The sequence below is a fragment of the Tamandua tetradactyla genome, chromosome 8, assembly GCF_023851605.1.
Source record: "Tamandua tetradactyla isolate mTamTet1 chromosome 8, mTamTet1.pri, whole genome shotgun sequence".
Taxonomy (NCBI): domain Eukaryota; kingdom Metazoa; phylum Chordata; class Mammalia; order Pilosa; family Myrmecophagidae; genus Tamandua; species Tamandua tetradactyla.
This window is the reverse complement of record NC_135334.1, coordinates 41,499,812-41,527,624: the sequence shown is the minus strand read 5'-3', so window position 1 is coordinate 41,527,624 and position 27,813 is coordinate 41,499,812. Positions and strand designations below refer to the sequence as shown.

At 36.7% G+C, this 27,813-nt stretch overlaps 1 protein-coding gene across 4 annotated transcripts in view; it reads right to left on the bottom strand.

Annotated features, from left to right (window-relative positions):
* Positions 1 to 27,813, bottom strand: part of TRPC6 (transient receptor potential cation channel subfamily C member 6) — a 199,397-nt gene that overhangs the window by 31,426 nt on the left and 140,158 nt on the right. For all 4 annotated transcript variants that reach the window (XR_013156603.1, XR_013156604.1, XM_077113171.1 and 1 more), the window contains exons 6-9: positions 21,872 to 22,105; positions 19,611 to 19,875; positions 18,239 to 18,434; positions 17,221 to 17,424 (exon numbers count right to left, since the gene is read on the bottom strand). Coding sequence is in view for 2 of the 4 variants with exons in the window: in XM_077113171.1 (XP_076969286.1) it covers positions 17,221 to 17,424; positions 18,239 to 18,434; positions 19,611 to 19,875; positions 21,872 to 22,105 (899 nt within the window). In the remaining 2 variants the exon portion in view is untranslated. The remainder of the gene's footprint in view (positions 1 to 17,220; positions 17,425 to 18,238; positions 18,435 to 19,610; positions 19,876 to 21,871; positions 22,106 to 27,813) is intronic.

Here is a 27,813-nt window from a genome sequence, read left to right as displayed (position 1 = left end):
CCCAGGTATGCAAGGATGGTTCAACATAAGAAAATCAATTAATGTAATACACCACATCAACAAATCAAAGCAGAAAAATCACATGATCATCTCAATTGATGCAGAGAAGGCATTTGACAAGATTCAACATCCTTTCCTGTTGAAAACACTTCAAAAGATAGGAATACAAGGGAACTTCCTTAAAATGATAGAGGGAATATATGAAAAACCCACAGCTAATATCATCCTCAATGGGGAAAAATTGAAAAATTTCCCCCTAAGATCAGGAACAAGACAAGGATTTCCACTATCACCACTATTATTCAACATTGTGTTGGAGGTTCTAGCCAGAGCAATTAGACAAGAAAAAGAAATACAAGGCATCAAAATTGGAAAGGAAGAAGTAAAACTATCACTGTTTGCAGACGATATGATACTATACGTCGAAAACCAGGAAAAATCCACAACAAAACTACTAGGGCTAATAAATGAGTACAGCAAAGTAGCAGGTTACAAGATCAACATTCAAAAATCTGTAGCATTTCTACACACTAGTAATGAACAAGCTGAGGGGGAAATCAAGAAACGAATCCCATTTACAATTGCAACTAAAAGAATAAAATACCTAGGAGTAAATTTAACTAAAGAGACAAAAAACCTATATAAAGAAAACTACAAAAAACTGTTAAAAGAAATCACAGAAGACCCAAATAGATTGAAGGGCATACTGTGTTCATGGATTGGAAGACTAAATATAGTTAAGATGTCAATCCTACCTAAATTGATTTACAGATTCAATGCAATACCAATCAAAATCCCAACAACTTATTTTTCAGAAATAGAAAAACCAATAAGCAAATTTATCTGGAAGGGCAGGGTGCCCCAAATTGCTAAAAACATCTTGAGGAAAAAAAACGAAGCTGGAGGTCTCACGCTGCCTGACTTTAAGGCATATTATGAAGCCACAGTGGTCAAAACAGCATGGTATTGGCATAAAGATAGATATATTGACCAATGGAATCGAATAGAGTGCTCAGATATAGACCCTCTCATCTATAGACATTTGATCTTTGGTAAGGCAGTCAAGCCAACTCACCTGGGACAGAACAGTCTCTTCAATAAATGGTGCCTAGAGAACTGGATATCCATATGCAAAAGAATGAAAGAAGACCCATGTCTCACACCCTATACAAAAGTTAACTCAAAATGGATCAAAGATCTAAACATTAGGTCTAAGACCATAAAACAGTTAGAGGAAAATGTTGGGAGATATCTTATGGATCTTACAACTGGAGGCGGTTTTATGGACCTTAAACCTAAACCAAAAGCACTGAAGAAAGAAAGAAAGAAATGGGAGCTCCTCAAAATTAAACACTTTTGTGCATCAAAGAACTTCATCAAGAAAGTAGAAAGACAGCCTACACAATGGGAGACAATATTTGGAAATGATATATCAGATAAAGGTCTAGTATCCAGAATTTATAAAGAGATTGTTCATCTCAACAACAAAAAGACAGCCAACCCAGTTACAAAATGGGAAAAAGACTTGAACAGACACCTATCAGAAGAGGAAATACAAATGGCCAAAAGGCACATGAAGAGATGCTCAATGTCCCTGGCCATTAGAGAAATGCAAATCAAAACCACAATGAGATATCATTTCACACCCACCAGAATGGCCATTATCAACAAAACAGAAAATGACAAGTGCTGGAGAGGATGCGGAGAAAGAGGCACACTTATCCACTGTTGGTGGGAATGTCAAATGGTGCAACCACTGTGGAAGGCAGTTCGGCGGTTCCTCAAAAAGCTGAATATAGAATTGCCATACGATCCAGCAATACCATTGCTGGGAATCTACTCAAAGGACTTAAGGGCAAAGACACAAACGGACATTTGCACACCAATGTTTATAGCAGCGTTATTTACAATTGCAAAGAGATGGAAACAGCCGAAATCTCCATCAACAGAAGAGTGGCTAAACAAACTGTGGTATATACATACGATGGAATACTATGCAGCCTTAAGACAGGATAAACTTATGAAGCATGTAATAACATGGATGGACCTAGAGAATTATGCTGAGTGAGTCTAGCCAAAAACTAAAGGACAAATACTGTATGGTCCCACTGATGTGAACAGACATTCGAGAATAAATTTGGAATATGTCATTGGTAACAGAGTTCAGCAGGAGGTAGAAACAGGGTAAAATAGTGGGCAATTGGAGTTGAAGGGATACAGATGGTGTAACAGGACTAGATACAAAAGCTCAAAAATGGACAGCACAATAATACCTAATTGTAAAGTAATCATGTTAAAACACTGAATGAAGCTGCATCTGAGCTATAGGTTTTTGTTTTGATTTTACTATTATTACTTTTATTTTTTTCTCTATATTAACATTCTATATCTTTTTCGGTTATGTTGCTAGTTCTTCTAAACCGATGCAAATGTACTAAGAAATGATGATCATGCATCTATGTGATGATGTTAAGAATTACTGATTGCATATGTAGAATGGTATGATTTCTAAATGTTGGGTTAATTTTTTTTTCCGTTAATTAAAAAAATAAATAAATAAAAAGAGAAGGGGTAATTGGAGCTGAAGGGATACAGACTGTACAACGGGACTGGATATAAAACCTCAGAAATGGACAGCACAATACTACCTAATTGTAATGCAATTATGTTAAAACACTGAATGAAGCTGCATGTGAGGTATAGGTTTTTTGTTTTTTTTATTTTCTTTCTATTACCATTTTAATTCTTATTCTGTTGTCTTTTTATTTCTTTTTCTAAATCGATGCAAATGTACTAAGAAATGATGAATATGCAACTATGTGATGTTATTAAGAATTACTGATTGTACATGTAGAATGGAATGATTTCTAATTGTTTTGTTAATTCTTTTTTTAATTAATAAAAAAAAAGAATGTTAGGGTTCTGAGATCTTATTAAATGTAAATAGTGACCAGTAAAAAAAAAAACCAATTGACCACAGATCTGTTGGTCTGTTTCTGAACTCTCAATTAAATTCCATTGATCACGTGTATCTTTATGCCATTACCATGCTATTTTGACCACTGTGATTTTACAATATGCTTTAAAATCAGGAAGTGTGAGTTCTCCCATTTCATTCTTCTTTTTCAAGATGTTTTTGGCTATTTTAGACCCCTTACCCTTCCAAATAATTTTGATAATTAGCTTTTCAATTTCTGGAAAGTAGGCTGTTAGAATTTTTATTTGTATTGCATTGAATCTTTAGATCAATATAGATCAATTTGGGTAGAACTGACATCTTAATGACATGTAGCCTTCCAACCCATGAACAAGGAATTTCCTTTGGTTTATGTAGGTCTTCTTTGATTTCTTTTAGCAAAATTTTGTAAGTTTTCTGTGTATAGATCCTTTACATCCTCGGTTAAGTTTATTCCTAGATATGATTCTTTTAGTTGCTATTATAAATGGAATATTTTAAAATCTTCATTACTTTCTCAGATAGCTGATTATTAATATAACACACTCCTGATTTTAGCATGTTAATCTTGTATCCTGCCACTTTGCTGAACTTATCTCTACTAGCTATGGTATGGTTTTTGAGAGGACATTCTAAATATAGGATCATGTCATCTGCAAATAGTGAAAGTTTTATTTCTTCCTTTGTAATTTGGATGTCTTTTATTTTTTTTCTTGCCTAAGTGTTCTAGTTAGAACTTCTAACACAATGTTGAATAACAGTGGTGACAGTGGGCATCTTTGTCTTGTTCCCCATCTTAGAGGGAAAGCTTTCAGTATGTAACCACTGAGTAAGTTGTTTGCTGTGGGTTTTTCATATTTGCCCTATATTATGTTGAGGATGATTCCTTTGATTCCTACCTTTCAAAATGTTTTTATCAAGATAGGATGCTGGATTTTGTCAAATGACTTTTATGTGTCAATCTGGATGACCATTTGGTTCTTCCTTTTCAGTTTTTTTAATGTGTTATATTACATTAATTGACTTTCTTGTATTGAACCACCCTTGAAAACCTGGAAAAAAGCTACTTGGTCATGGCATATAATTCTTTTAATGTGCTGTTGATTCCAGTTTGCACGTATTTTGCTGAGGATTTTTGCATCTATATTCATTAGAGAAATTGGTCTGTACTAATCTTTTCTGTGCAATCTTTATCAGGCTTTGGTATTAGGGTGATACTAGCCTCACATAATGAGTTAGATAGTGTTCCCTCTTCTTCAGTTTTTTTGAAGAGTTTGACCATACTGGTATTAATTCTTGGAATAACTAGCAGAATTCACCTGTGGAGTCATCTAATCCTGGGCTTTTCTTTGTTGGAAGGTTTTTGATGACTGATTCAATCTCTTTACTTGTGATTGGTTTGTTGAGATTTTCTATTTCTTCTCGAATCAGTGTATGTTGTGAATGTGTTTCTAGGAAATTTTGCCATTTCATCTAAAGTTATCTAGTTTGGTGGAATAGAGTTGCTCATAATATCCTCATGATCTTTATTATTTCTGTGAAGTCCATGGTAATACCCCCCACCTCTCATTTCAAATTTTATTTATTCTCATCTTCTCCCTTTTTGACTTTTTGACTTTGTCTGTCTAGCAAGGGGGTTGTCAATTTTATTGATCTGAAATTAGCAACCTTTGGTTTCATTGATTCTTTATTGTTTTTTGTTCTCAATTCCATTTTTTTCCACTGTAATCTTTCTTTCTGCTTGCTTCAGGATTAGTTTCTTCAGGTGTTCAGTTAGACCTTTGAATTTAGTGCCTTCCTTTTAATGTTTTGGGCCATAAATTTCCTCCACAGCACTGTCTTTGCTGCATCCCATAAGTTTTATATGTTGTGATATCATTCACAACATATAAAATTTACTGATTTCTCTTGCAGTTTTTTCTTTGACCCATTAAGCGTTTGAGTGTTGACCTCCGTATTTTTGTCAATTTTCCAGTTCACCAGCTGTTAATCATTTTCAGCTTCATGGTCAGATAAAGTGCTTTCTATAATTTCAATCTTTTGAAATTAGGATGTTCTGTGACCCAGTGTGTGGTCAATTCTGGAGAATGTTCCATGTGCACTTGGAAGAATGTATATCCTGCTGCTTGGTGTGCAATGTTCTATAAATATCTGCTAGGCAGTTCATTTATCATATCATTGTAAAGGTGCCTATTAACTCCCTACAGTTTTGTTGCATGTACTTTCGGGCACCCTGGTTAAGTGCATAAATATTTGTGATTGTTATTTCTTGGTGAATTGCCCCTTTTATTAATATATAGTGTCCTTCTTTGTCTGTTATAATAGTTTTGCATTTAAGGTCTGTTTTGGTTGATATTAGTATAGCTGTGCCAGCTTTTTTTGGTTACTGCTTGCATGGAATATATTTTTTCATCCTTTCACTTTCAACCTATTTTTATCTTGGGTCTAAAATGAGTCTTATAAATAGCATATAGATTGATCATATTTTTTATCTATTCTGCAAATCAGTGTCTTTTGATAGGGGAGTTTAATCCATTATCATCCAGTGTTATAATAAAAGCAGTATTTACATCAACCATTTTATCTTTTAGCTTTTATTTTTCAGATCTGTTTTTCTTCTCTTTTATCCTTTTAGTTACCCTTACTAATCTTCATTTCTGTACTCTCCTCTAAGCTCTCCTTTCTTTCTTTTCACCTGGCAGAACTCCCTTTAGTATTTTTTACAGGGTAGGTTTCTTGTTAATAAATTCTCTCAGCTTCTATTTTTCTCTGAATATTTTAAACTATCCCTCATTTTGAAGGACAGACTTGCCAGAGAATTCTTGACGGGTAGTTTTTCTCTTTCAGTATCTTGAATATATCATACCACTGTCTCTTATCTCTATGGTTTTTGATGATTAGTCTTACTTGGTTTCCCTTTTATATGGAGAATCACTTTTCCCTTGCTGCTTTTAAAATTCTGTCACTTGGCATTTGATAGTATGATTAGTGTATGTCTTAGAGTGGGTCTGTTCAGATTTATTCTGTTTAGAGTGTGTTGGGTTTATGGATTTGCATATTCATGTCTTTTATTAAGGGTTGGGGAATTTCCAGTCATTATTTCCTCAAATATTCTTCCTGGCTTTTTCCCCTTCTCTACACCTGTGATACATGTTTGTGTACTTCATGTTGTCAAAATTTTGTGAGACATCTATGTGGGACATGACTCCCAGGAGTGTGGACTTTCCTGGCAACGTGGGACAGAGATCCTGGAATGAGCTGAGACTCAGCGTCAAGGGATTGATAAAAACCCTAGAATGAGCTGAGACTCAGCATCAAGGGATTGAGAGAACCTCCTCGACTAAAAGGGGGAAGAGTAAAATGAGACTGTCAATAGCTGAGAGATTCCAAACAGAGTGGAGAGGTTATCCTGGAGGTTATTCTTATGCATTAAGTAGATATCACCTTGTTGTTCAAGATGTAGCGGAGAGGCTGGAGGGAACTGCCTGAAAATGTAGAGCTGTGTTCCAGTAGCCATGTTTCTTGATGATGATTGAACAATGATACAGCTTTCACAATGTGACTCTGTGATTGTGAAAACCTTTGTCTGATGCTCCTTTTAACTACTATATCAACAGACGAGTAGAACATATGGAATAAAAATAAATAATAGGGGGAACAAATGCTAAAATAAATTTAGTTTGAAATGCTAATGATAAATGAAAGCGAGGGGCAAGGGGTATGGTATGTATAATCTTTTTTTTTATGTTATTGTTTTATTTATCTGTTGTCTTTTTATTTCTTTTTCTAAATCAATGCAAATGTTCTAAGAAATGATGAATATGCAACTATGTGATGATATTAAGAATTACTAATTATATATGTAGAATGGAATGATATGTTAATGTTTTTGTTGTTAATTTTTTTAATAAATAAAAATTTTTAAAAAAATTTGTGAGACTTTTCCATTTTTTTTCTCCATTTGTTCTTTTGTCTGTTCGAATTCAGTTCTTCTGTCTCTTCAAATCTGCTGTTGTGTGTCTCTAGCATAATTTTAATTTTATTTTGGCTATAGTTCATTCCATCCCACAGTTATTTTTCTTTGTATGCTTTTAAATTCTTCTTTTTGCTCACTCAGTGTCTTAATATCCTTTATCTCTTTAGCCATCTTGTTGAAGTGATTTAGGAGGTTTGTTTGAATGTCTCTGATAAGTTGTTACAAATTTTGTGTCTCCTCTGACTTTCTAATTTGTTCCTCTGACTGGGCCACATCTCCTTGCATTCTCATATACCTTGTGATTTTTTGGTGATATTTGGTCATCTGATTTTCTTGATGGATTTATTCTGAAAGTTGGTTTCTCCTTCTTGTCTAGGGTTTTTGTCGTTGCTTGGGTTTTTACTAAGGCCCAACGGGATTATCAGTATTTTCCAGGCAAAACAGGGCCAGGTACCTTATGCAAGGTACATAGTCCAGATCCACTGGGCCCAGGGAGAGGGTCTGGAAAGACTCATAAAAGCCCTCTTTTTTCCTGCGTTTTCTGGCCTGCTCAGCAGATGACTATCTTCAGCTATTACCCCTCTGAAGCAGTTGAAATAGTGGTGCCTGTGGTATCTGATCAGGAGAGGCTGAAACGTCACTGGCTAATTAATATCTGGCTCAGATGCATACCCCTCTGTAGTTGGGACAGAGGACTTCTGCAGCCATCCCACCCTGCAGCAGCTCGCCAGGCAAGGATCCGGCCACCCACTGCTGCTCTCGAGGGTGGGGGAATGGGCACCAGGAGCCACGAAGGGAATTAACTCACAGTCTCTAAGCACAGTTTCTCATTCTTCTGATATCACACTTCCTGGGCATTGCTTTTTGTCCTGTTATCCCCTGGTCCCTCCATCCCCAGACAGTTGATTTGGACAGTTTCTGCCTAGCTAACACTGCTTTGGGGATAGGAGTAGGTTCTGCCATCCATCTCTAAGCCTCCATTTTGGAAGCTCCTCTTTAGAGCCCTTTTGTATTCCATGCTCCTCAGTGGCTTGTGTTCTGCCTGAGTCTCTGTGGACTTGGGTCACTGTATCTGGACATTGTGGAGATCTAACTCATGCTGTGGGTGATTATATAGTCTGTGTCTATGGTAGAAGGTGGGAAGATCCTGGCCTCTGACTCTTGGCACTTCCTGGGGTACATGGGACCAAGTGAGGAGGAGGGAAGAGAATCTGCCTGTCTGGGACAGAAGTTTCCTGATTATTTTTCTTTTTCTTCAATTCAGCATTTTTGGAGTCTTTTTCCAGTCTCTACATTCCTCTGGAGGTCTAAGCAAGTGAGATTTGTCCTTTTTTTTTCCACTGAATCTCTCAGGAGGTTTTTCCCAGGGATGTTTTTTGTTGCCATATTGATGACATCATCCCAGTATAACTTTTATTCCTATATTACAGTTTAGAAACAGAGCTCCGAGAATTTATTACTATAGATATAAATATCTCTGCAGATTTTTTTTTTTTTTTTTTTACATATTAAACATTTTTGGCAACTCAATATTGAGCAAGTCCATCAGTGGCATTTTCCAACAGGATGGGCTCAGTTTATGTCTCTGTGTCACTTTTTGTTAATTTCACAATATTTCAGACTTTTTCATTATCTGTTACAGTGATCTGATTAGTAATCTTTGTTTTGAGGCACCACAAGCCTTGCCCATATATAAGACAGTGAATTCAATGGATAAATGAATGTGTTCTGACTGCTCCACCAAACCAGCTATTCCCCCATCTCTCTTCCTCTCCTCGTGCTTCCCTATTGCCTGAGATACAATAATACTGAAATTAGGTCTATTAATGGCTCTACAATGCCCTCTATGTGTTCAAGTGAAAGGAAGAGTCGCATATTTCTCACTTTAAACTGAAAACTAGAAATGATTAAGCTTAAGTATGTCAAATGCTAAGCCTCTTGCACCAATTAGCCAAGTTGTGAATGCAAAAAGTTCTTGAAGGAAATTAAAATTGCTGCTCCAGTGTACACATAAATGATAAGAAAGTGAAATAGCCCTTTTGCTAATAGGAAGAAAGTTTTACTTGTCTGGATAAAATTGAATAGAATATATATATAAAATATATATAGAGAGAACATAGCCACAATATTCTCTTAAGCCAAAGCCTCATCCAGGGAAAGGCCCTAACTTTCTTTAATTCTATGAAGGCTTAGAAAGGTTAGGAAACTGCAGAGGGAAAGTGTGAAGCTAACAGAGATGGCTTCATGAGATTTAAGGAGAGAAATCATCTCTATAACATCAAAGTGCAAAGTGAAGCAGAAGCACTCTGCAGAAGCTGCAGCCAGGTATCCAGAAGATCTTGCTAAGATCACTGAGGAAGGTGGCTACACTGAACCACAGATTTTCAGTGTAGCTGAAAAAGACTTCAATTGGAAGAAGGTACTATCTAGGACTTTCATAGCTAGAGAAAAGTCAAGACTTGGCTTCAAAGTTTCAAAGTACAGGCTGACTCTCTTACTACGGACTAATGCAGCTGGTGACTTTCAGTTAAAGCCAATGCTTCTTTACCATTCTGAAAATCCTAGGGAATTTAAAAATTATGCTAAATATACGCTACCTGCAATAACTCCAGGTTAATATGTCTGTATTTGAGCATCCCAAGTCTTAAGTGGAAAACAGAGTAGGAATTATAATGTTTCCCTTTTATTAAATGACAATCTCAGAATGTTAAAGAACATTTAAAATCAGCCCAATTGCCCACCCAGTATAAAAATATCTTTTAGAAATTCTTAATGGCAGTCATCCTATATTTGACTTATGAGCTGCTATGTTAAGGAGCTCACTACTTCTTGAGGTAGCCTGCCACTTTGGTAAGCAGATCTTATTGTGACAAGTTCGTTCTTACATATAACTAAAATGTGCTATTTGTAACTTTTCCCCACCGCCTCACTACCTAATTTTGACAGCACAAAGCAAAACACAAACAAGTGTACTCCTAGTCAACCTTAAAAATTCTAATGATATCTGTTATGTTCCCCTTCAACCTTCCTTCTTTAGACTAAACAGCCAACTCCTTCAGTTCCTCTTCATATGACATGTCCCCCCGCCCCCCCGTTCCTCCTCCTCTGGAGGCATCTGGTATTTCAGTGCATCTCCTACAAGATAGTATTCTGCACCTAGCAGAGTTCTTGGCATAGAATAGACTGCCCAGTTAAACACAACATTCCACCTGTGGCCTAAATATTTCTACCATACTGTGATCATCCTGCCCCCTCATCTAATCACTCACATTTTATTGCTTCTTGCAACTGCCTTGCCTGGCATGATTATTGTTTCCAATTAGCATCTTTAGCTTTTTCTTTCTTGAACTACTGCCAAGCCTGGTGTCTTCCACATTGCATGTAAGTAATTTATTTAATTATGTATTTTTTGGTATGGGCAGGCTCCAGGAATTGAACCCAGGTCTCCAGCATGGCAGGTAAGAATTCTGCCACTGAGCCACCATTGCACAGGCCAGTGATTGATTTTTGAACCTTTCAATGTAAAAATTATTTAAGATCTGCCAAGTTCCTCTGCATCATAATCAGGTACTGATGCTTAACATGGTTGTATAAATTAAAGGTTAATTAAGGGATAGCTCTCCCTTTCAGGAATCATCACTCCAGATACACTATGATATAATACAGTATTTAGTTACATTTCATGCATTTCCCTTATAATCTTTTAAATAGGAAATGTCCTGTGATAAAATTGTATAGGGAATCCCTTGGGAACCCTTGGAATAAAAAACTCATGCCCTCTTGAGTTTTCCCTTTATCTTTTAAAATTCAAAATCCCCACACCAAGGCAGCTCACCCAGAGGGTTAATCAAGTCCCTAGTTCATTACCTTTGACCCAATACAAAATAGAGTCCACCTGACCTAAACCCACCCATATAAAATGGACAAACCTTCAACCAACAAATAGTATTCAAACTCATTTCCTTTTTATGTCTATAAAAATTTGCCGTCACTAGAAGCCCAATTCTTCCTGTGTTCTGGCTTCTTTTGCTGCAGTAAAATTTTGGTATCCCGAATAAAATGCTGTAGTCTGCAAACTCAACTCCAGTTTGTTTTTCACAAGTTTGGAAGCCCAGCAAGAAATAGAAGGTGCTCTTTGGGGCTGCAGGCTCTGGCAACAGGCCAGGTAAGATATCCATGAAAGACCCTTTTGTGTTTGCTATGAGGTCACCAAGATCCCGCATCCCTTGAGGTAACCCCTTCCTATATTTGAACTCTGCAGTTTGCGTTGAGTTTAGTCACTTTTATTCTAGACTTGGGTTTGGTTTTAGTTATATTATTAGACCTGCCATTTTATTTCATTTCATTTCTCCCTCTAGCTCTTCAATTTCCTGTCTGTCTGGGAGGCATAGGATTTGGGAATCCATGAGGCCCACCAGCCTGGGTCATGTAGCAAGCGGTTTGCCAGTCCTCATGCTCCTGTGTAATGAGCCTCTTTTTCTACCCATTATGCTGCCTGTGCTCAGTTAAGTCACCCATCTGGAATTTCCATTTACCAGGGATCCCACTAAGTTCAGAGTAGTATTCAAGTGACAGAGCTGAAAGGCTCAGGGCCCAAGCGACATTTCATCTGACCACAGCAGAATGGGATCTTCTGCTCTAAATCTCCCTCTCCTTCTCCTGCTAAAACACCTTTTCATATACACTCACACCATGGACCTGTGACTTTCTGTTCATGGGGGATCTGATGAAGAACTGTTTGTCATTGTAATGGCCACTTTGAGAAACTTTATAGGAACAAAATCACTCATTTGAAAGGTGCCTTAAGAGAAAAATAGAAAAGGGGGAATCTAAGGTTGGTACTTGGAGGCTGCTAAAGGACAATCTGCCTCTATCATAGGTTCACTTACAGGTTCATTAGAAAAATAAAAGGCCAAAAATCAGACAAAGGGGAAAGAACTCCAAACCAAACTCATACCTCCCCATAGCTGACCTACTGAATTCCTCTTGCCCTCTTGAGGGAAAATGGCCTACTCCAAGCTCCTTAAAGGATTAAGCCTGCTATGGAAGCTGGCTGCCCTCTAGAACAAAATTTAAACCTTGGACCTAAACTTAATTAAGAACAATAATTAAAGATTTCCCCAAATAAGACCAGCAAATATTCATAGAAGAATTTAGCATTCTTTGGGATGCATATGATCTAGGGCTACCTGACCTATATCAGCGTGTATACATGTTGGTCAAAACCTCAGATACTAAAGTCCGGATGGCAAAAACTGATTGGACTGAACTGGAAAGTGACCTACAAGATTCCTCTTTCCACAGTAAATCTGAGTGTAAACTAGGCTGGAGGAATAGGGCAAAGCTTCTGTAAGATTACACATCAGGGCAAAGAAAATCTTCAAATTCTCCTCCACAATTATGATGGAAAAACTTTAGCCCTCATATTACATAAATAAACTCCACTTGTCCTATATACCAAGGACAAAAATTCTGATAACAATATAAGAGTGGAGAAAGAAGAGAAATCCAGGTCTTTATAAATTATTGAATTTTGTATTTCAGTATTTTTACGTCTTACCCATGCCTGGAAATTATTTTAACTGAAGCTTTAAGCTCTCTATTGTGGTCTGTCAGATTATTTTGATGTTATTTTTCTACTTTTGGATGGTAATACCAAATTAACAAATAAAAATTCTTAAAAGAGTTCTATTCAAATTGCCTAAAGATAATTAGGTGCTTATTTATAAACTAATACTCCTGAAGTCCCAGAAATGAAGGAAACTGAACTTCTAAATGTAAAAAGAGTGTTCTTAAAATTAATTCTTAGTATTTTAAAAATTCAAGTGCACATAATCTAGGTAAACCTTTGGCAAACAGGACTAGTTTAATATTGTTAAATAAAAACAGCTATGTTGGGCTGGCCACAGTGGCTCAGTGGCAGAGTTCTCTCCTGCCATGCTGGAGACCTGGGTTTGTTTCCCGGTGCCTGCCCATGTAAACAAAGCAAAACAAAACAACAAATACCTAAGCTTCTAAATTATCAATGCTAAGTACAATAGAAGCATATCCTGCTTGGATATGTTCTTTCTAAATTTATGTAAGTTTGCTGATCAAATATGCTAGTATTTTATATCTACTAGATATTTAAAATGAAGACGAATATAAATATGTATTTAACCAGATTGAGTTATTGTTTTGATAAACTGCAAGAGTTATTGTGTTAAGTAGGATGGTGGCTTGAAGATAATTTCCAAGATCTTTTGGGGAACAGAAGTGTATAGGCAAAATAGATTTTTGTTAGGGAAAAAAGAGTAGTTTTGTCCTAAAATAATTGACTTGGTATTGCTGAATGTGAAATAGGAAGGTGTAGGACAAACCTAAATGGATGTAGAAAGCTGTAGAAGGTTTGTGGAAATGAATTTTATTTGCCATGGTCAGTGCTAAGACTTGATAGGCTTATTTATATGATTTTCTTAAGAGCTTTCATATCAAATGGTATATTCATTAAAACTAGAATTTTGTTTTCTCTCTGTTAAAGTGATGAAATTTTCTTGGATTATTGGTCTGTGACAGATGATAAAAGGTTTTTCTTAAACATCTGAGTAATCTGCCTAGAATAATATGTCATGTCAGAATAATATCCTCATTGATATTTATATTGACCTTTTCCTTTGTTTAAGTGAACAAGTCTCATTTTTAAAAGAACTATGCTTTGTTTCTTTTTGTACAATCATGGTCTCTCCTATATTTGCTTTTAAAATCTTATAAATCATATAAATCATATCTTATAAATCATATAAATACTTAGAGATTATATAAAATTCTTAGAGATTTGACAATGTTCTGTCTATGATATGTCCTGATACTCTCATTTGCATGATATTAGAAAACAGTATGGTATTACTGGTCATAATTTTAGGTTTTGTTTTGTTTTTTGTTAATGCTACATGTCACAAAAAGAATCAAATTCCCTTGTCAGTTACACTGTTTTACTCTGATGAACCTCTGAAAGTTCCTGCAATCAACTACAGGTAAGAGCTACATCTTCAGAAAAAAAAAAAAAGGTGGAATTTTAAAAGAGAAGCAAGATGAGTATATAAATTATGGTCTACCTGTCCATTAACATAACCCTGATAAAACTGTAAAGGTGGAACAAGGTCAAATAACTAGACCAACAGGGCCCTTTTGGTCATCTTTAAATAGACTTTACACAACCCTACCCTTCTACTGAATACGAATATGCCCTTGTTATTATATGTCTATTGTCTCAATGGATAGAGGCTTTTCCTTATCACAAGGCTACTGCCCTCACAGTAACTAAACACAATTAGATTTCATTTTCTTCTCCTGGGGAACTCCTGCTATTCTCTCAAGTACAATAGATGCTCCTACTTTCCTGGAACCACAATCAAGGAACTTTGCAAGGTCTCACTTATCCAGCAAAAGCTTCAGTCTCCCTACTGTCGTCAATTATCAGGAAAGATAGAATGAACAAATGGTATTTTAAAACTCAAATTAGCTAAATTATTTTACTCCCTCTCTTTCAATCTCATCTAGGGTTCTTCCCTTAGCCTTCATGGCCATAAGATGTAGTCCATCAGGAAAATACCAGCTAACCCTCTATGAAGTCATAATGGGATGATCCATGAGGCTTAGTTAATTCTACTACTTAACGGACTCTACTCTATGGCTATGTGAAATTGCTAATTATTGTAATGGACTGATTGCAGTTACTCAGTTCCACCATTCACAGATGTAGGCTGCCTTTCCTGAGATTCCTCTACAGTGGACTCTACATCACTTTCAACCCAAAGACTTGATAATGGGAAGAGATATCAATGAAAGACTGCTTTAGAACCTAGATGGAAAGGACCTTAACTTTTATTGACTACCACTATTGCAGTAAAGCTACAGGGGATTAACTCCTGGATCCACCTGTCACAACTAAAACATGCTTCAAGCCCTTGAGATGGTACTCCCATTCTGGATCTTAAGTAAAATAAACAGGAAGACCTGAGTAGACAGCTTCTGCCCAAGAGATTGAAACAAGTAGATGACACCCAAGATCATGGATCAAGACACATCTGAATTTCCTTCTGCTACTCTCTATCTCATCCTTTTTGCCATCTGTCTAAACATTCTCTCATTCATGCTAGGCCTCTTACAATGCCCAATAATACCCTACCTTCACCATGATTCTGTTTTCTCTCACCTTACCTTGTTTCTTTTCTGTGTACTCCTACTTTGAATATGGTTCCTTTGTCCTTCTAGCACACCAGATAGCAAATGAAACCACTCAGAGTCACTGCTAGGGCCATGCCCATCTCCACTTAGTCCTAAAACAAATATTCCTATAATAACCATCCCCTCACACTTGTAGATTTGGCCCTGATAAGAAACATCAGATACCCAATCCAATAGATCTCCTTTTTTTGAATTGACTCTGGACTGTACCTTAAGATCCCCCAAGACTGGGATTACAATGTGGCCTCTCTAACCCAAGGAATTTGTTTTTACCAGAAACCAGACAGATTAAAATGGCTGCCTTGTAGTCCATAGCAAATGTTTGCTTTCTATATGACAAGACATCTTTTATTTTCATGAACCAAGAACACGCTAAAGGGGGTCTCTAGACCCCCTTTAGAGACATCATTTTTCTCCAAGTACCCCCAGGTTTAATAACACTAGAGCTTATTCCACTCAAAGTACAAATTTATGGTGGACTGAAAGTTCAAGCAAAGAGAATTGTTACTTAAATAGGACTAAGATATCAGCTAATAATGAAGAAGATGGTTATGATTATCTTTTTAGAGTTTATACCAAATCAATTCTACATGCCAATATCCCCTTCCTTAAAGGCAACATATACCATTCTTAAGCTCGTTTAGGTCATTATTTTGTATGTGGACATAAGAGATGTAAAATACTACTTGGCAAATTGGGTTCCTGTTATAGAGCTTATATATGTAAGCTATATATATTTTTAGCTTAGGCTATATATAACAGCTTAGGCTGTTCCCCAAATTGTGATAAGCTTCCAAAAGGGAAAATTAGAAGCATGAGGGCTCTAATGATCTTTTCCATATTACGACTGTTGCCAGACTAGAAGCAGCTCTGAATGGATCGTGGGAAAACCCACAACCCCGGTTAGACTCATGGGGTGTTCTGTTCTTGACATGGTTTTTTCCCCTTGGCATTGGGGAGGTAACTCCTGGGTTGAAAGATATACTAAGAAGATTATAGATGGTATTAGAAAAGTAACTTCTGAGTTAAAGAAATCTGTGTCTCACCTAGGGCAGGCCCATCAGCTCACTAGCTAACTAATTATTAGATCATCACAAAATGACTCTACAAAATTGATTGGCATTAGACTATATTTTGAGTTCCCAAGCAGGTGTGTGCAACTAGTGGGGACCCAGTGCTGTATAGTTGTGACAGTTAAGCTGTTTATCATGAGGTAGTGGCAACAGCAACCCCATGCTGGAGAAGCAGCCACGTCAGCTTACATACCCCATGAATTTGATTGATCTGATCTCTTTCTGGTTGGTTTTTAGAGTCATGGGGACTTGGTTCAGAAGTGTCCTAATAGGGGCACTTGTTATCCTCTTAATTATATTCATGACATCCTGCATTGACTGTTAGATCTTTCTACATTTAAATGCTTCTCCACAGCCTCCAAATAGACAAATAGTACAGCTGAGGATACAAAACCACAGCGAATGTGACAACAAAAATCTCAAACTTTAGCTAACTCATAAAATCGGTGATGACACATGAGAGACTTAGTGGTGATGAAAGACTAACAAAGGGGGGAAATTGACAAAATTGTGTAGAGAAAGCCTTGGGGAATCCTTGGAGTCAACAACAACAAAAAAATCCCAGTTCCTCTTGAGTTTCCTCTTTATGTTTGGAATTCAAAATCCAGATAGCCATCATCACCTTTAACCTAATAAAAATAAAGCCAACCTGCCCCTGTAAGATGGACACTCAATAGGAGCCAAGCTAACTTCCTTTTTATGTCTATAAAAATAGTTTGCCATCCCTAGAAACCCAAAGCTATTTCTCTTCTGCCTTCCCTTGCTGCAACAAAACTGTGATGTCTTAAATAAAATGCTGTAGTCTGTAAACTCAACTCCAATTTGTCTTTCACATCATGTTAAACAGACCAAGCAAAAGGACCATGCTGAGCTATGTGACTGCATCTGAGAGGGGACAGACATGACATCATAGGCTGCCTCTTTTTACACAGTGGTTACAATGGTTGCAACATTTAAAAATAGTATTCTAAATTATCAAGTCAAATTACCTTGTTCATCTCTGCATCCTCCTGGAAACCTTTTTTATGACCCTTGAACAGTTCAGGAATCCACTTTTTAAACTTCAGTAAGAGATAAAACAGGGACTTTGGACTTGGCACCAGATTGAAGGGAACAGGAAGTGTTCTCCCCTCCTCAAAGTAGGAAAACCAAAGTTTGGCCCTTGCAAATTTCCATTCCACATCAGCATCATCCTATACAAAATACAGATGACAGTTCAGAAAGAAATGCATAAACAGAATTACTGAGCTGCTTCTAATATTGTGGGGCTAGAGGGAAGCAACAATCCCTGCAAATGTTCTCAGACCAAAAACTGCTCCAAGATATTTTTCAAAATGTTGGTAGCATTCTACACACACACACACACACAAACACACATACATACACACACACACACACACACACATACATACACACACACATTTTCCTGAAATCTAAAATTTTACCAGGCTTATGGCACTACACATTTCAAAATTTGCATGTATTTATAAAGACACAGAAAGATATAAATGTATTTCCCTACATTTTAAAAACCAGTGAGAAATTATTCTTTTATTCTACAACAGATAACTCATTCAATTAATTTGGGACACAGACCAGGATTTCTGGAATAAAAATTTGGAATATCATTTTCAATTTGACAAAGGGTCAATTGAACTTTGTAAAAGAAAAAATTGGAGAATAGTGGTATTTGTAAGTAAAAACTTTTTGTATAAAAAAAATCATGCTGACATAGTATTTCTAAAGTTTGTTTTGTACAATAAAGTACCGGACAACATTTCTGCTTCTTCTATCTTACTACCCTACCACACCCCATCTATGCTGCATTTGGAAGAAAAGAGTTAAAACTTTCTAAATTACTGGTTAAACAAATATATGAAACGGAAAGAACAAAGCAGGGAAAGCAATCCAACTTTCTCTCCCACTACTGAGTTGATCCCTGGGATAGGTAAAGAATGTAGGCACAGACTGTAACAATGAATGGAAATGCTTCTTTTGTTATAATACCTCAATTTCCTGGAATGAACTGTTGATCATTGCAATTAACATATTTAGCAAAACAATGACCATTGTAACATTATAGACTCCATAAAGAACATAACCGATGTTTTCAATGAATTTGTGATTATAGTTGATGACCACAGATTTCACTTCAGAAAGTCCAAAGATAGCCCAAAACAGTGTCTTAAAACTCTCTTCGACTCTGGAGAAAAAAGGAAATCAGAAAGTGACAATATTGCCATAAAAACTGAGTCAATTTAGTATCTGCAAATTACTAGGTATCCCTGAGAAATTTCTTCTCTGGATCTTTTTTTTTTCTGTAAAATACGTACTTGCATATTGAAGACATACTGCAAGAATGAGACAGTATTGTATATTTGAAGCATGTAGCTCCATATCTGCACATAATGAGCTCTCAATGCAATGGAAATAATTTCATTGGCATAAGTATTAACATTTAAATAATTCATAGCTCTGGTGATGGAAATGTTAAGTGTATTGCTTAATAAAAATAATCCAGTTTGAATAAAAATAATCCAGTTTGTTAGTCATTTTAGTTTTCCTTGTTCCTAAATACTTCCAATTATATCTAATAAAGAGATAATGATAGTATATGTCTTAAGGAAAAATTACATATAAACATAGACAACATTACCAAAATCACTGACATATCTTAAGGATTTCAATGCTTTGGGTAAAATTACTGAACAGGCTAAGCTGATCTGCTTATCCATGTGGCTTCATTTCCTGACAAACTGCACTTTAGAAGAATGCAGAAAATAATAGGTTAAGCTTCAGCTGATGCTTTTCATTGTAACACTGAAGGCCTAATGTTTGAAAAATGTATTAAAAAGAACAGATGCGTCCATGGTGAACATAAGTCAAAACTCTTGTCCCTGATGATAGCTTAGATCTTTTCAATGGTGAGACCCGAGAAGGTGAAAGGAAAGCGGCTGTTATCAGAGCCAATGCCCAGAACGCAGCAGGGCACAGGGGCGAGAGCACAGGCACCAACATCAGTAGAGGGAGTTAAGCCCTGGCTCTCCCTCATACTAGTTTTGCCACATTCGGCAAATTATTTAACTTTTCCAAATTTCATTTTCTTCTTTCTGTAAGATGAGGACAATAAAATAATGCATGTGAGGTATTTACTATAATACCTACCTCTAAAAAAGCTAGCTATTATTATTCAGTAGGAAAGTACTTACATTATAGAGTTCTTCCAACTTATTTTAAAATCCTTACATTTTGCTGAAGAGGAACTAGAGGGGAAGTCTTTACCAAAGCATTATTTATCCCACGGACATAAATGAACACTGTTAAACTAACATTTATTTAATCTGCAAACATCATCAGCAAAACATCTGAGAGCACATACGTAGTGAAGGCTTCATTTTGTTTTGCACCAATGTAGTAGGAGTAGAGGTTGAACATTCCAATCATAAAAGCCACAAACACCATGATAAATATGACCATGAATTTGAAGATGTCTTTCACTGTTCTTCCAAGTGATATTTGCAGAGGTCCAAAGCTTTCATTTGCTGGTAAAATATAAGCAATTCTGGAGAAACTTAAAACCACAGCAATTGCATAAAGACCTTCAGATATAATTTGAGGATCAGAGGGGTCCCACTTTATCCTGGCTGGGAAAAAAGAAACACAAGAGTTTGGGTGGGTTTCTTTATGCTGTTTACTTAAAACTTCTTTTCTTGGAAAGAAATATAATTACATTAACAATCCAGTTCCAAATTGAAGACTCTGAATGTAAAGAGCTTCTTAAGTGTCAAGCATATTTTAACTTCTGAATTTATTGAGAAGAATCCCTTCTTGGTTTTTTGGCAGTTTTCCATAAGAGTATAGCATAATGGTTAAGAGCTTATATGGACTCAGAAAAATATCTGTTCGAATTGTAGCTTATATATATCAACCCGAAGACCTAATGCAAAGTAGCTGCTCAGCTGTATTTCTCCCTTTTTAAAAAGTAGATAATATCTCCTCCACCAATCCATTCTGAGAATTAAACAAAGGCAACATATGTTAAGTGTTTAGAAAGTGGAAGACAGCTAATGAATGGTACCTTTGCTATTTAATCTTGAACTACAATTTTTTTTTTTTTTTTTTTTGCATAGGCAGGCACTGGGAATTGAACCCAGGTCTCTGGCATGGCAGGCAAGAAGTCTGCCTGCTGAGCCACCATGGCCCACCCGAGACCATGTAATTTTGTGCTCGTGAAATACATTGTAGTTATTTAAACTTTACTAGAACTAATTTTTATTGGTCAGTAAGCATATCTATTTTATTATAAAATGTAATGATTATTCATTTATAAATTTTCTGACATTACGTCAGGTCATCAAAAACCCAATTAAGGAACTACTATGAAGAAAGATGTAAAACAGCGTGTAAGAAAGGGAAAAATAAGATTATACAATTCTATTTGCTTATTTGCTGAGATGTATATTAGGATAGGATAACAAGAAACTAATAAAAACAGTTTGCCTTTTTATATTGCTTTTAATATAAGTATAGTATATAAATAGTTTTGAATTTCTTAAACTACATGTTTTTAATTTTGTTAAACATTAAATGATAAAAATTAATGATAAAAAGGAGCCCTTATGTGATGCAGCCAACAAAAGCAACAAGTTGTCAACTGAACACTAACTGATTTCTTAAAAGATGATTTAAAATCTGTAAGGGGATATATTTTCTCCACACCAGGTTTCTGTGTGGAGGGACTTTCTGTGAGCAGATCATTAAATCCATTTCCATCCTTCAGTCGTTTTCCTTTTAGGGAGGTGGAGTGATATCTGATTGCTAACTTAGGCTGAATAACTGGCCACACCAGGTCAGCTCTGCCTTCTTCCTCTTGGGGACCCTCCTCTGGTCCTCCATGGAGGAGGCCCACACAGTCAGGCACTTGACCTGCCCTCTTGGTGGGGAGGACTGCTTGAGGATCCTCCTCTGGTCCTCCATGGAGGAGGCCCACACAGTCAGGCACTTGACCTGCCCTCTTGGTGGGGAGGACTGCTTGGTCCTCTGCTGTCTGGTAACTGAAGGATGCATCTACCTAATTCTGGGCTTCAGTACTAATGAGCCCAATGGCTAACAGACCCAGAACCATGTCATCCAATTTGAACTTTATCAATGCAAGTGGTGATAATTTGGCCTTTGTGTTAACATTTTTCTTTAATTTTCTACTATTTCAAAGCCTGGGTAAGAAAGAGTGATGCTATTTATTGGAGCATCCTCTCAGAGACCAAAATAACAATCGCTTGCTTTTAAAAGGCTTATATGATTTAGATGGAAATGGTACTCAAATATGAACTACTTTTAATAGACAAGGAAAAAATAAATCTGAGACATAAAACGGGGATTCTTAATGTGGTTTGGTAGTTAGCCAATTGATCTGAAAGATAAAAGGAGGGAATTATTGTGATTAAGAGAGCTTTCTAGCTAATAGAAAAATCAAAGGAAGAGGCAGAAAGCAAGTTTATTCAGACATAGATACTGTGAAGAAGCTGGAAAATGACCCACAATTTTAAGAGAACTGGAGAGAAGCCTACTATTGAACATCTGCTTTTATAATAAAGGTCTGCATTCTTATTAACTTATATTGACTCAGTACTATAAACTCACCCAAATTGTAGTATTTCACATTGTCTCCCAACGTAACTTTTGTTAAATCCTTCAAAGTATCGTTTGCATCAATGATGCTCTGGGCTTTGGAAGCATGCCAAAATGCCATGAATCTTGCAATGAAAGATGCTGTAAAAATTGCTAACATACCAAAATCAAGCATATTCCACAACTCAAACAAGTATTCTTTGGGTCCTTGAGTCCAAATTTCCTTACATTCAGCCCATATCATGCCTGCAATGGAAAGGGGTTAGAATATCAATTCAATTTAATTCCAAGCTCTTCAGTGAAACAAAACAAATTTGAAAGGTCCCAGCTTCACATTCAAACCCCTTCAAAATCTGGCTTCAACCCGCCTACCCAGCCATAATTCCCTTATCCCCACAAATCCCAGTCCAGCAACATCAGTGTATTTCCTGAAAACAATTTGGCAAAGTTCATCAAAACCAGTAAGACAAAAAAATATCCTGTTGACCCACTAATTCTAGACATAAAATTATGTTCATTTTCAGATTCTAAATAACCAACATACATACACAAAACAGAAGATGAAATCATAGGACTTCACAGATGGTGTATTATGCAGCCTGTTAATATGAAGTTTTAGTCATTCACATGGTGTAGCAGCCATGAGGATGTGCCCGACAGACCTCCAACTACAGGAATTTAAATTGACTGGGAGCCTCAGCGACTGCGCTTTGAAAGCCAGTATTGCATCTGCCCTAGGCCATGCTTCCACACGCTGCTCCCGGCCAATGACTGAGGGTGCTCATTCCTGGGAGACAGGGGACTATGCAGATTGCTGACTTTGGTTCAAGTATTTCCTGATGCCCTGCTGAATTTTTAGACCGCATGGAGAGCAGGATGCATGGATCCAACCCTCCTTCCCTCTCTCCTTCACTTAGGGTGACAATGGCATCCCAGTCTGAAAGCCTTCCTCAGTTCCCTCTACATTTTCTCTCACAGCATTTCTCTTTAAAAATTCATGTATGTTTAATCGCATCTTGAAATCTGCTTCTTGATGGATCTCAATTAACACACGTTGGAAAAATTTCATAATGTTAAAAAGTTAATGTTATATATTCTATAACTTTGTTTAAAACAAACATTAAAAGATTAGATAGAATTACAGGAGCATATTAATAGTATTTGCTACTTACTGGTGGAATTATTAATAATATCACATGTTCTTTCTAAAACTTAGTGTGGTGTTTAAAAAGGTTTTGAGATCAGACAAACACAGTTCAAGACCTGGTTCCTCTGTTTATTAGCTTTGTAATCTTTGGCAAGTTGTTTTAACTTTCTAAATCTTGATTTATAAAATGGGATGATAATAGTTTGCAGATCCTCCATGAGGTTTTATGAAACTTATAATGTACAGTGTACAGCACTTTATCTGGCACGTGGGAAAAATGACTAACATTTATTATGAACGTACTATCTTCAAACTTCTATGATTAGCACATATTTTCTGTTTTAATTTAAAGACTGTTACTTTAATAAAAAGAAGCTATTTTACTCCTGTTACCGTTAAGATACCCTACATTCTGCCATCCTGCCCCTTCCTTAAACTACCAGAAATAATACAGAAATAATAATACTGAAGTCAAACAACTGATCAAATGCAACCTCCATCAAGAAATCTTCCTTAGTCCCCTTGAAATGAATCTTTTCCCCTTCTCCCCAGCATTTACACATCCAATTCTCACACTTGTTGTGAACCTCTGTCACAGAACCTGCATTAGATGTGAATGGATGTGGAGCCCTGTAGAAATTAAGAAAATAATGGTCTCTGCTGTTCAAGATTTTACAGTGTGCTCTCCTCAAAACAGGCACTCAGTGCAGTATAGGTGATATGATTTTAAAAGACCACTTACTGCTTATTTTGAATTATTTGAAGTTGCAGGGACTAGGATTGAATTTACATATGCTTTGGTGGTTCACATTTAAAACAGGAACTACTGTGAACGTGCATGTACACACCACGCAATACAACAATGAGAAGGGATGAAAAAATCTGAAAGCAGCTTTCTTGTAATAATCTCTGGGGGCTTGCCAGCCTTCTCAATAGGAGAAAAGGATAGTTAAGAGTAACTGAAGTTTAGAGATTAAAGGAGACCTTTAAACCCAGAGTGTCTAGTTTTCAAACAAACTCTTCCTCTCCTCTTCTTCCTTCTCCCCCGTGTTTTATTTTGTTTTGTTTCCTCTCTCTCTCTAAGAAGTCTTGATACAAATGATATCTTATTGAAGCTTAAAAAACAAAGCAGTTTCAGGTTACTATTCTGCCTGAAGGAAAGTCCCTGTTTTATTTTCCCTAAGAATTCCAGGCACTGCTGAGCATAGTTTGAAATCCTACATCTAATCCAGATTCCTTCACAGGCAGGGAACCTCTCCACAGGGATCAACTTCTGTTGCATATGTCTAGAGATAAGTTGCTTACTCTTCAAAAGGCTGTTCATTCCCTGGTTAAATTCTTCCCTCAAAGTGGATTCACTGGTCCTATTTCTTCCCTCTGGAGCAGTAGAACAGCAGTCAGCTCCCTCTGCCTTTGAATTTAAAAAACAAACAAAAACCACTTTTGTGCCTATTAAATCTGTCCTCCACCAGAAAGAGACAGGGTTACCAGGAAGCTAATGAAACTTAAGCTTTAGGATGCTTCACTTGCATGAGCTCCTTCTGAAGAAGGCCCTCCAAATAAATAAGCTTCAGGCTCCACCATACCTGGACCCCACACCTGCCCTCCACTCTCCAGACTACACTTCCTCGGTTTTCTCAAGTGCTTTTCCATGGACAGTCTATGGCATGCCCACACCTCCAGAGGTTGCTGGACAAAGTAGAGAACAGCAGAGTAATTACAGCCCTTGGCTGTGGTACTTGCTCTCCTTTTGTGGAGAAATGTCAATCCAGGATTAGATTGCTTTCTCAGTAGCTCACACTGGGCATTAAGTTAAAAGTGCTCCTTAGGATCTTTTCACATGAAGTGTCATCAAGCATGTCTACCTGTGTTCCTGCTGCACCTCCTCTCACTGGTTTGGGCCACCATTCTGCCTTGTCAAGATCTCTTTGAATAGCGATTCTGTCATTCAGCCTTTCAAATTTTTGCCAGCTAAGAATTAGATTAATTTGCTTTTTGTGACCAATATGCGAGTCCTTTTCCTGATGCCAATGTAACACGACAGCGTGCGAACCAAGTAGACCATCTCTTATTAGTATTTCCAGAAGGTATAGCAACTTTTTTTTGAAGACTAACTTCAAAAAGTAAAAAAATAAAAATAAAAAAAGCAGTGTCACTAACTGAATAAGGAGTCTAACATAAGTTATAAAAGCATCAGCCATTTGCTCTGAGTTACTGTTTTCCCTTTAAATAAACAGTGAAGATAACCTCTGAAGTCAAATACAAAGGTTAGTGGGTCAGTAGTGCCAAGGGAAATATTTTATTCACAAAATTAAAGATTAATATATTGGGTTAGGTTTCTAAGTGAAAAAGGAAATTTTTCTAAAATGTATTAAATGTTTTATTAGTTTGAGGATAGTGAGTCATGACAGAGAATAAAATGAACATTAAAAATATCTAATTCCTTTATTTAAAATTTAATATTTTCAAAGTTTCATCATATAGTCCTATAAGAGTCATGTCTTACTTAATACGTCTTCAATAGGAAATACTATCTCTCTTTAAAAGTAACATAAACACTGTTAGTGACGCACATAATAATAATTATAATTATCTGAAATTTACTGAATATTTTTTATGTGCCAAGCTCTGTATTTTGAGCTTTACATATACTAATACATAAAAAATTAACTATAACTCATAGGCCTTTAATCTAACAAGATAAAAATAATGTCCAGTGGCAACAATCCAACTGGTCGGTTGTTGTTTCAAATCAAATATTAGAAGTGAAATGTAATTTATTTGTTATAGTTTTGTAGTATAACATAATTAAATTAGGAAAGCAATCATAGAAATTCAGATTCCTATTCCGAGCTCATCTAAGGCCTAGCATTATCTTTATGAGGCAAATCACATTTTAAGCCACTACCTACACTTTTCCTTGAAACATTCAGGAAATGAAGTAATTCACAAGTTTTGAAAATATCTGAATTGCTGTTGAATTACCTCATGTCTGTTTAAAATAATCAAGTGGTAATTTGTATATGTTTCACACTATTTCAATGATCATCCCACCAGGCTGCAATGAGGAGGAGTAGAGAAGTCAAGAAGACATCACTGCCCTGGAAATGGTAGAATATTGGCTGTAGAAGCTTTTCCTGATCAGTGAGGGGAGCAGGGGTGGGATGTGGGGTGGGGATAGGGGAACCAAGGCTATGGAATACTGAAAGTTTTGTATGATCCCAGAATATATTAAGCAGATAATCAAAGTATATTGGCAAAGTTCCTTGAGGGATGGGAGAAAAAATATGGAACTATTGAACTTCACCACCGGGGAAACCCCTGATACTGTGTCAAACATTACAAACACCCAAATCAATAGGCCAAGCCCTTGATCTTGAGGCTTTCTGTTGCGAAGCTTATGTATGTAGCAGAGAAGCTTAGCCTACCTATAGGTATGCCTAAGAGTTACTTCTGGAGGACCTTTTTTGTTGCTCAGAGTAGCTCTCTCTCTCTCTGAGCCCCACTCCGCAAGTGAAACCATTGCCCTCCCCTCTACATAGGACATGGCATCCAGGGGTGAAAGTCTCCCTGGTGGCATGGGATGTGATTCCCAGGGGTGAGTCTGGCCCTGGCACCATGGAATCAACAATGCCATCCTGACCAAAAGGGGAAAAAATGGTAACAAATAAGGTATCAGTGGCTGAGAGAGTTCAAATAGAGTTGAGAGGCCACTCTGGAGGTCACTTGTATACAAGATTCAGTTAGACATTGCTATCTACCATAACTTGCCAAACCCAACCAAAACCATACCAGCCAATCCTAAAGTACACCTAGGGCATTATATAAAATTCTACAAAAGTTCCATGCACTAGGGTAACTTTCCAGAAACCTACAACCTCCAAATGGGTCCCTGGACCAGATAAATCCTGAAATGCAGAGGGGCTAGTCTCTCCAGGACATCAACTAGTTCCATCCCCCATCCCATATTATCGACAGCCCCTTCCAATGTGAAAAATGTAGAATGGTCATAGCCCAAATACCCCTAAAGAGTGGAAGGAAGATCAAAGATGATGGTGGAGTTACACAGAGAAGGTAAGTTTTAACAAACAAGTATGATTGCTGAATCATTATATTGATATTTCTTTTAGTCTCCAGTGTCTTAGAGCAGCTAGAAGTAAAAAACCTAAACTTGTGGAATTGTAACCCATACAAAACTTTGAAATCTGTTCTACAATTAATTGTTGCATTGTGCTTTGAAATTTATTGCTTTTTTGCATATATATTATTTTTCACACACACACACACACACACACACACACAAATTCTTCTAGGCTCCAGTGTTTTGGAGTAGCTAGAAGGAAAAATCTGAAATTGTGGAAGGGTAAGCCATAACAAACTCTGGAATCTGTTCTATAACTACTTATTGAAGTGTACTTTGAAAATCATGATTTTTTCTTTCTTTTTCTTGTATACATTTTATGCTGGTTTGAAATGATGTATGTGCCCTAGAAAAGCCATTTTAATCCTAATCCCATTTTGTAAAGGCAGCCGTTTCTTCTAATCTCTGTTCAGTAGTGTATGTTTGAAACTGTAATTAGATCATCTCCCCGGAAATGTGATTTAATCAAGAATGGTTATTAAACTGGATTAGGTTGAGGCATGTCTCCACCCATTTGGGTTGGTCTTGATTAGTTTCTGAAGTCCTATAAAAGAGGAAACATTTTGGAGAATGAGAGAGATTCAGAGAGAGCAGAGAATGTTGCAGCACCATGAAGCAGAGAATCCACTAGCCAGTACTATGGAGATGAAGAAGGAAAACACCTTC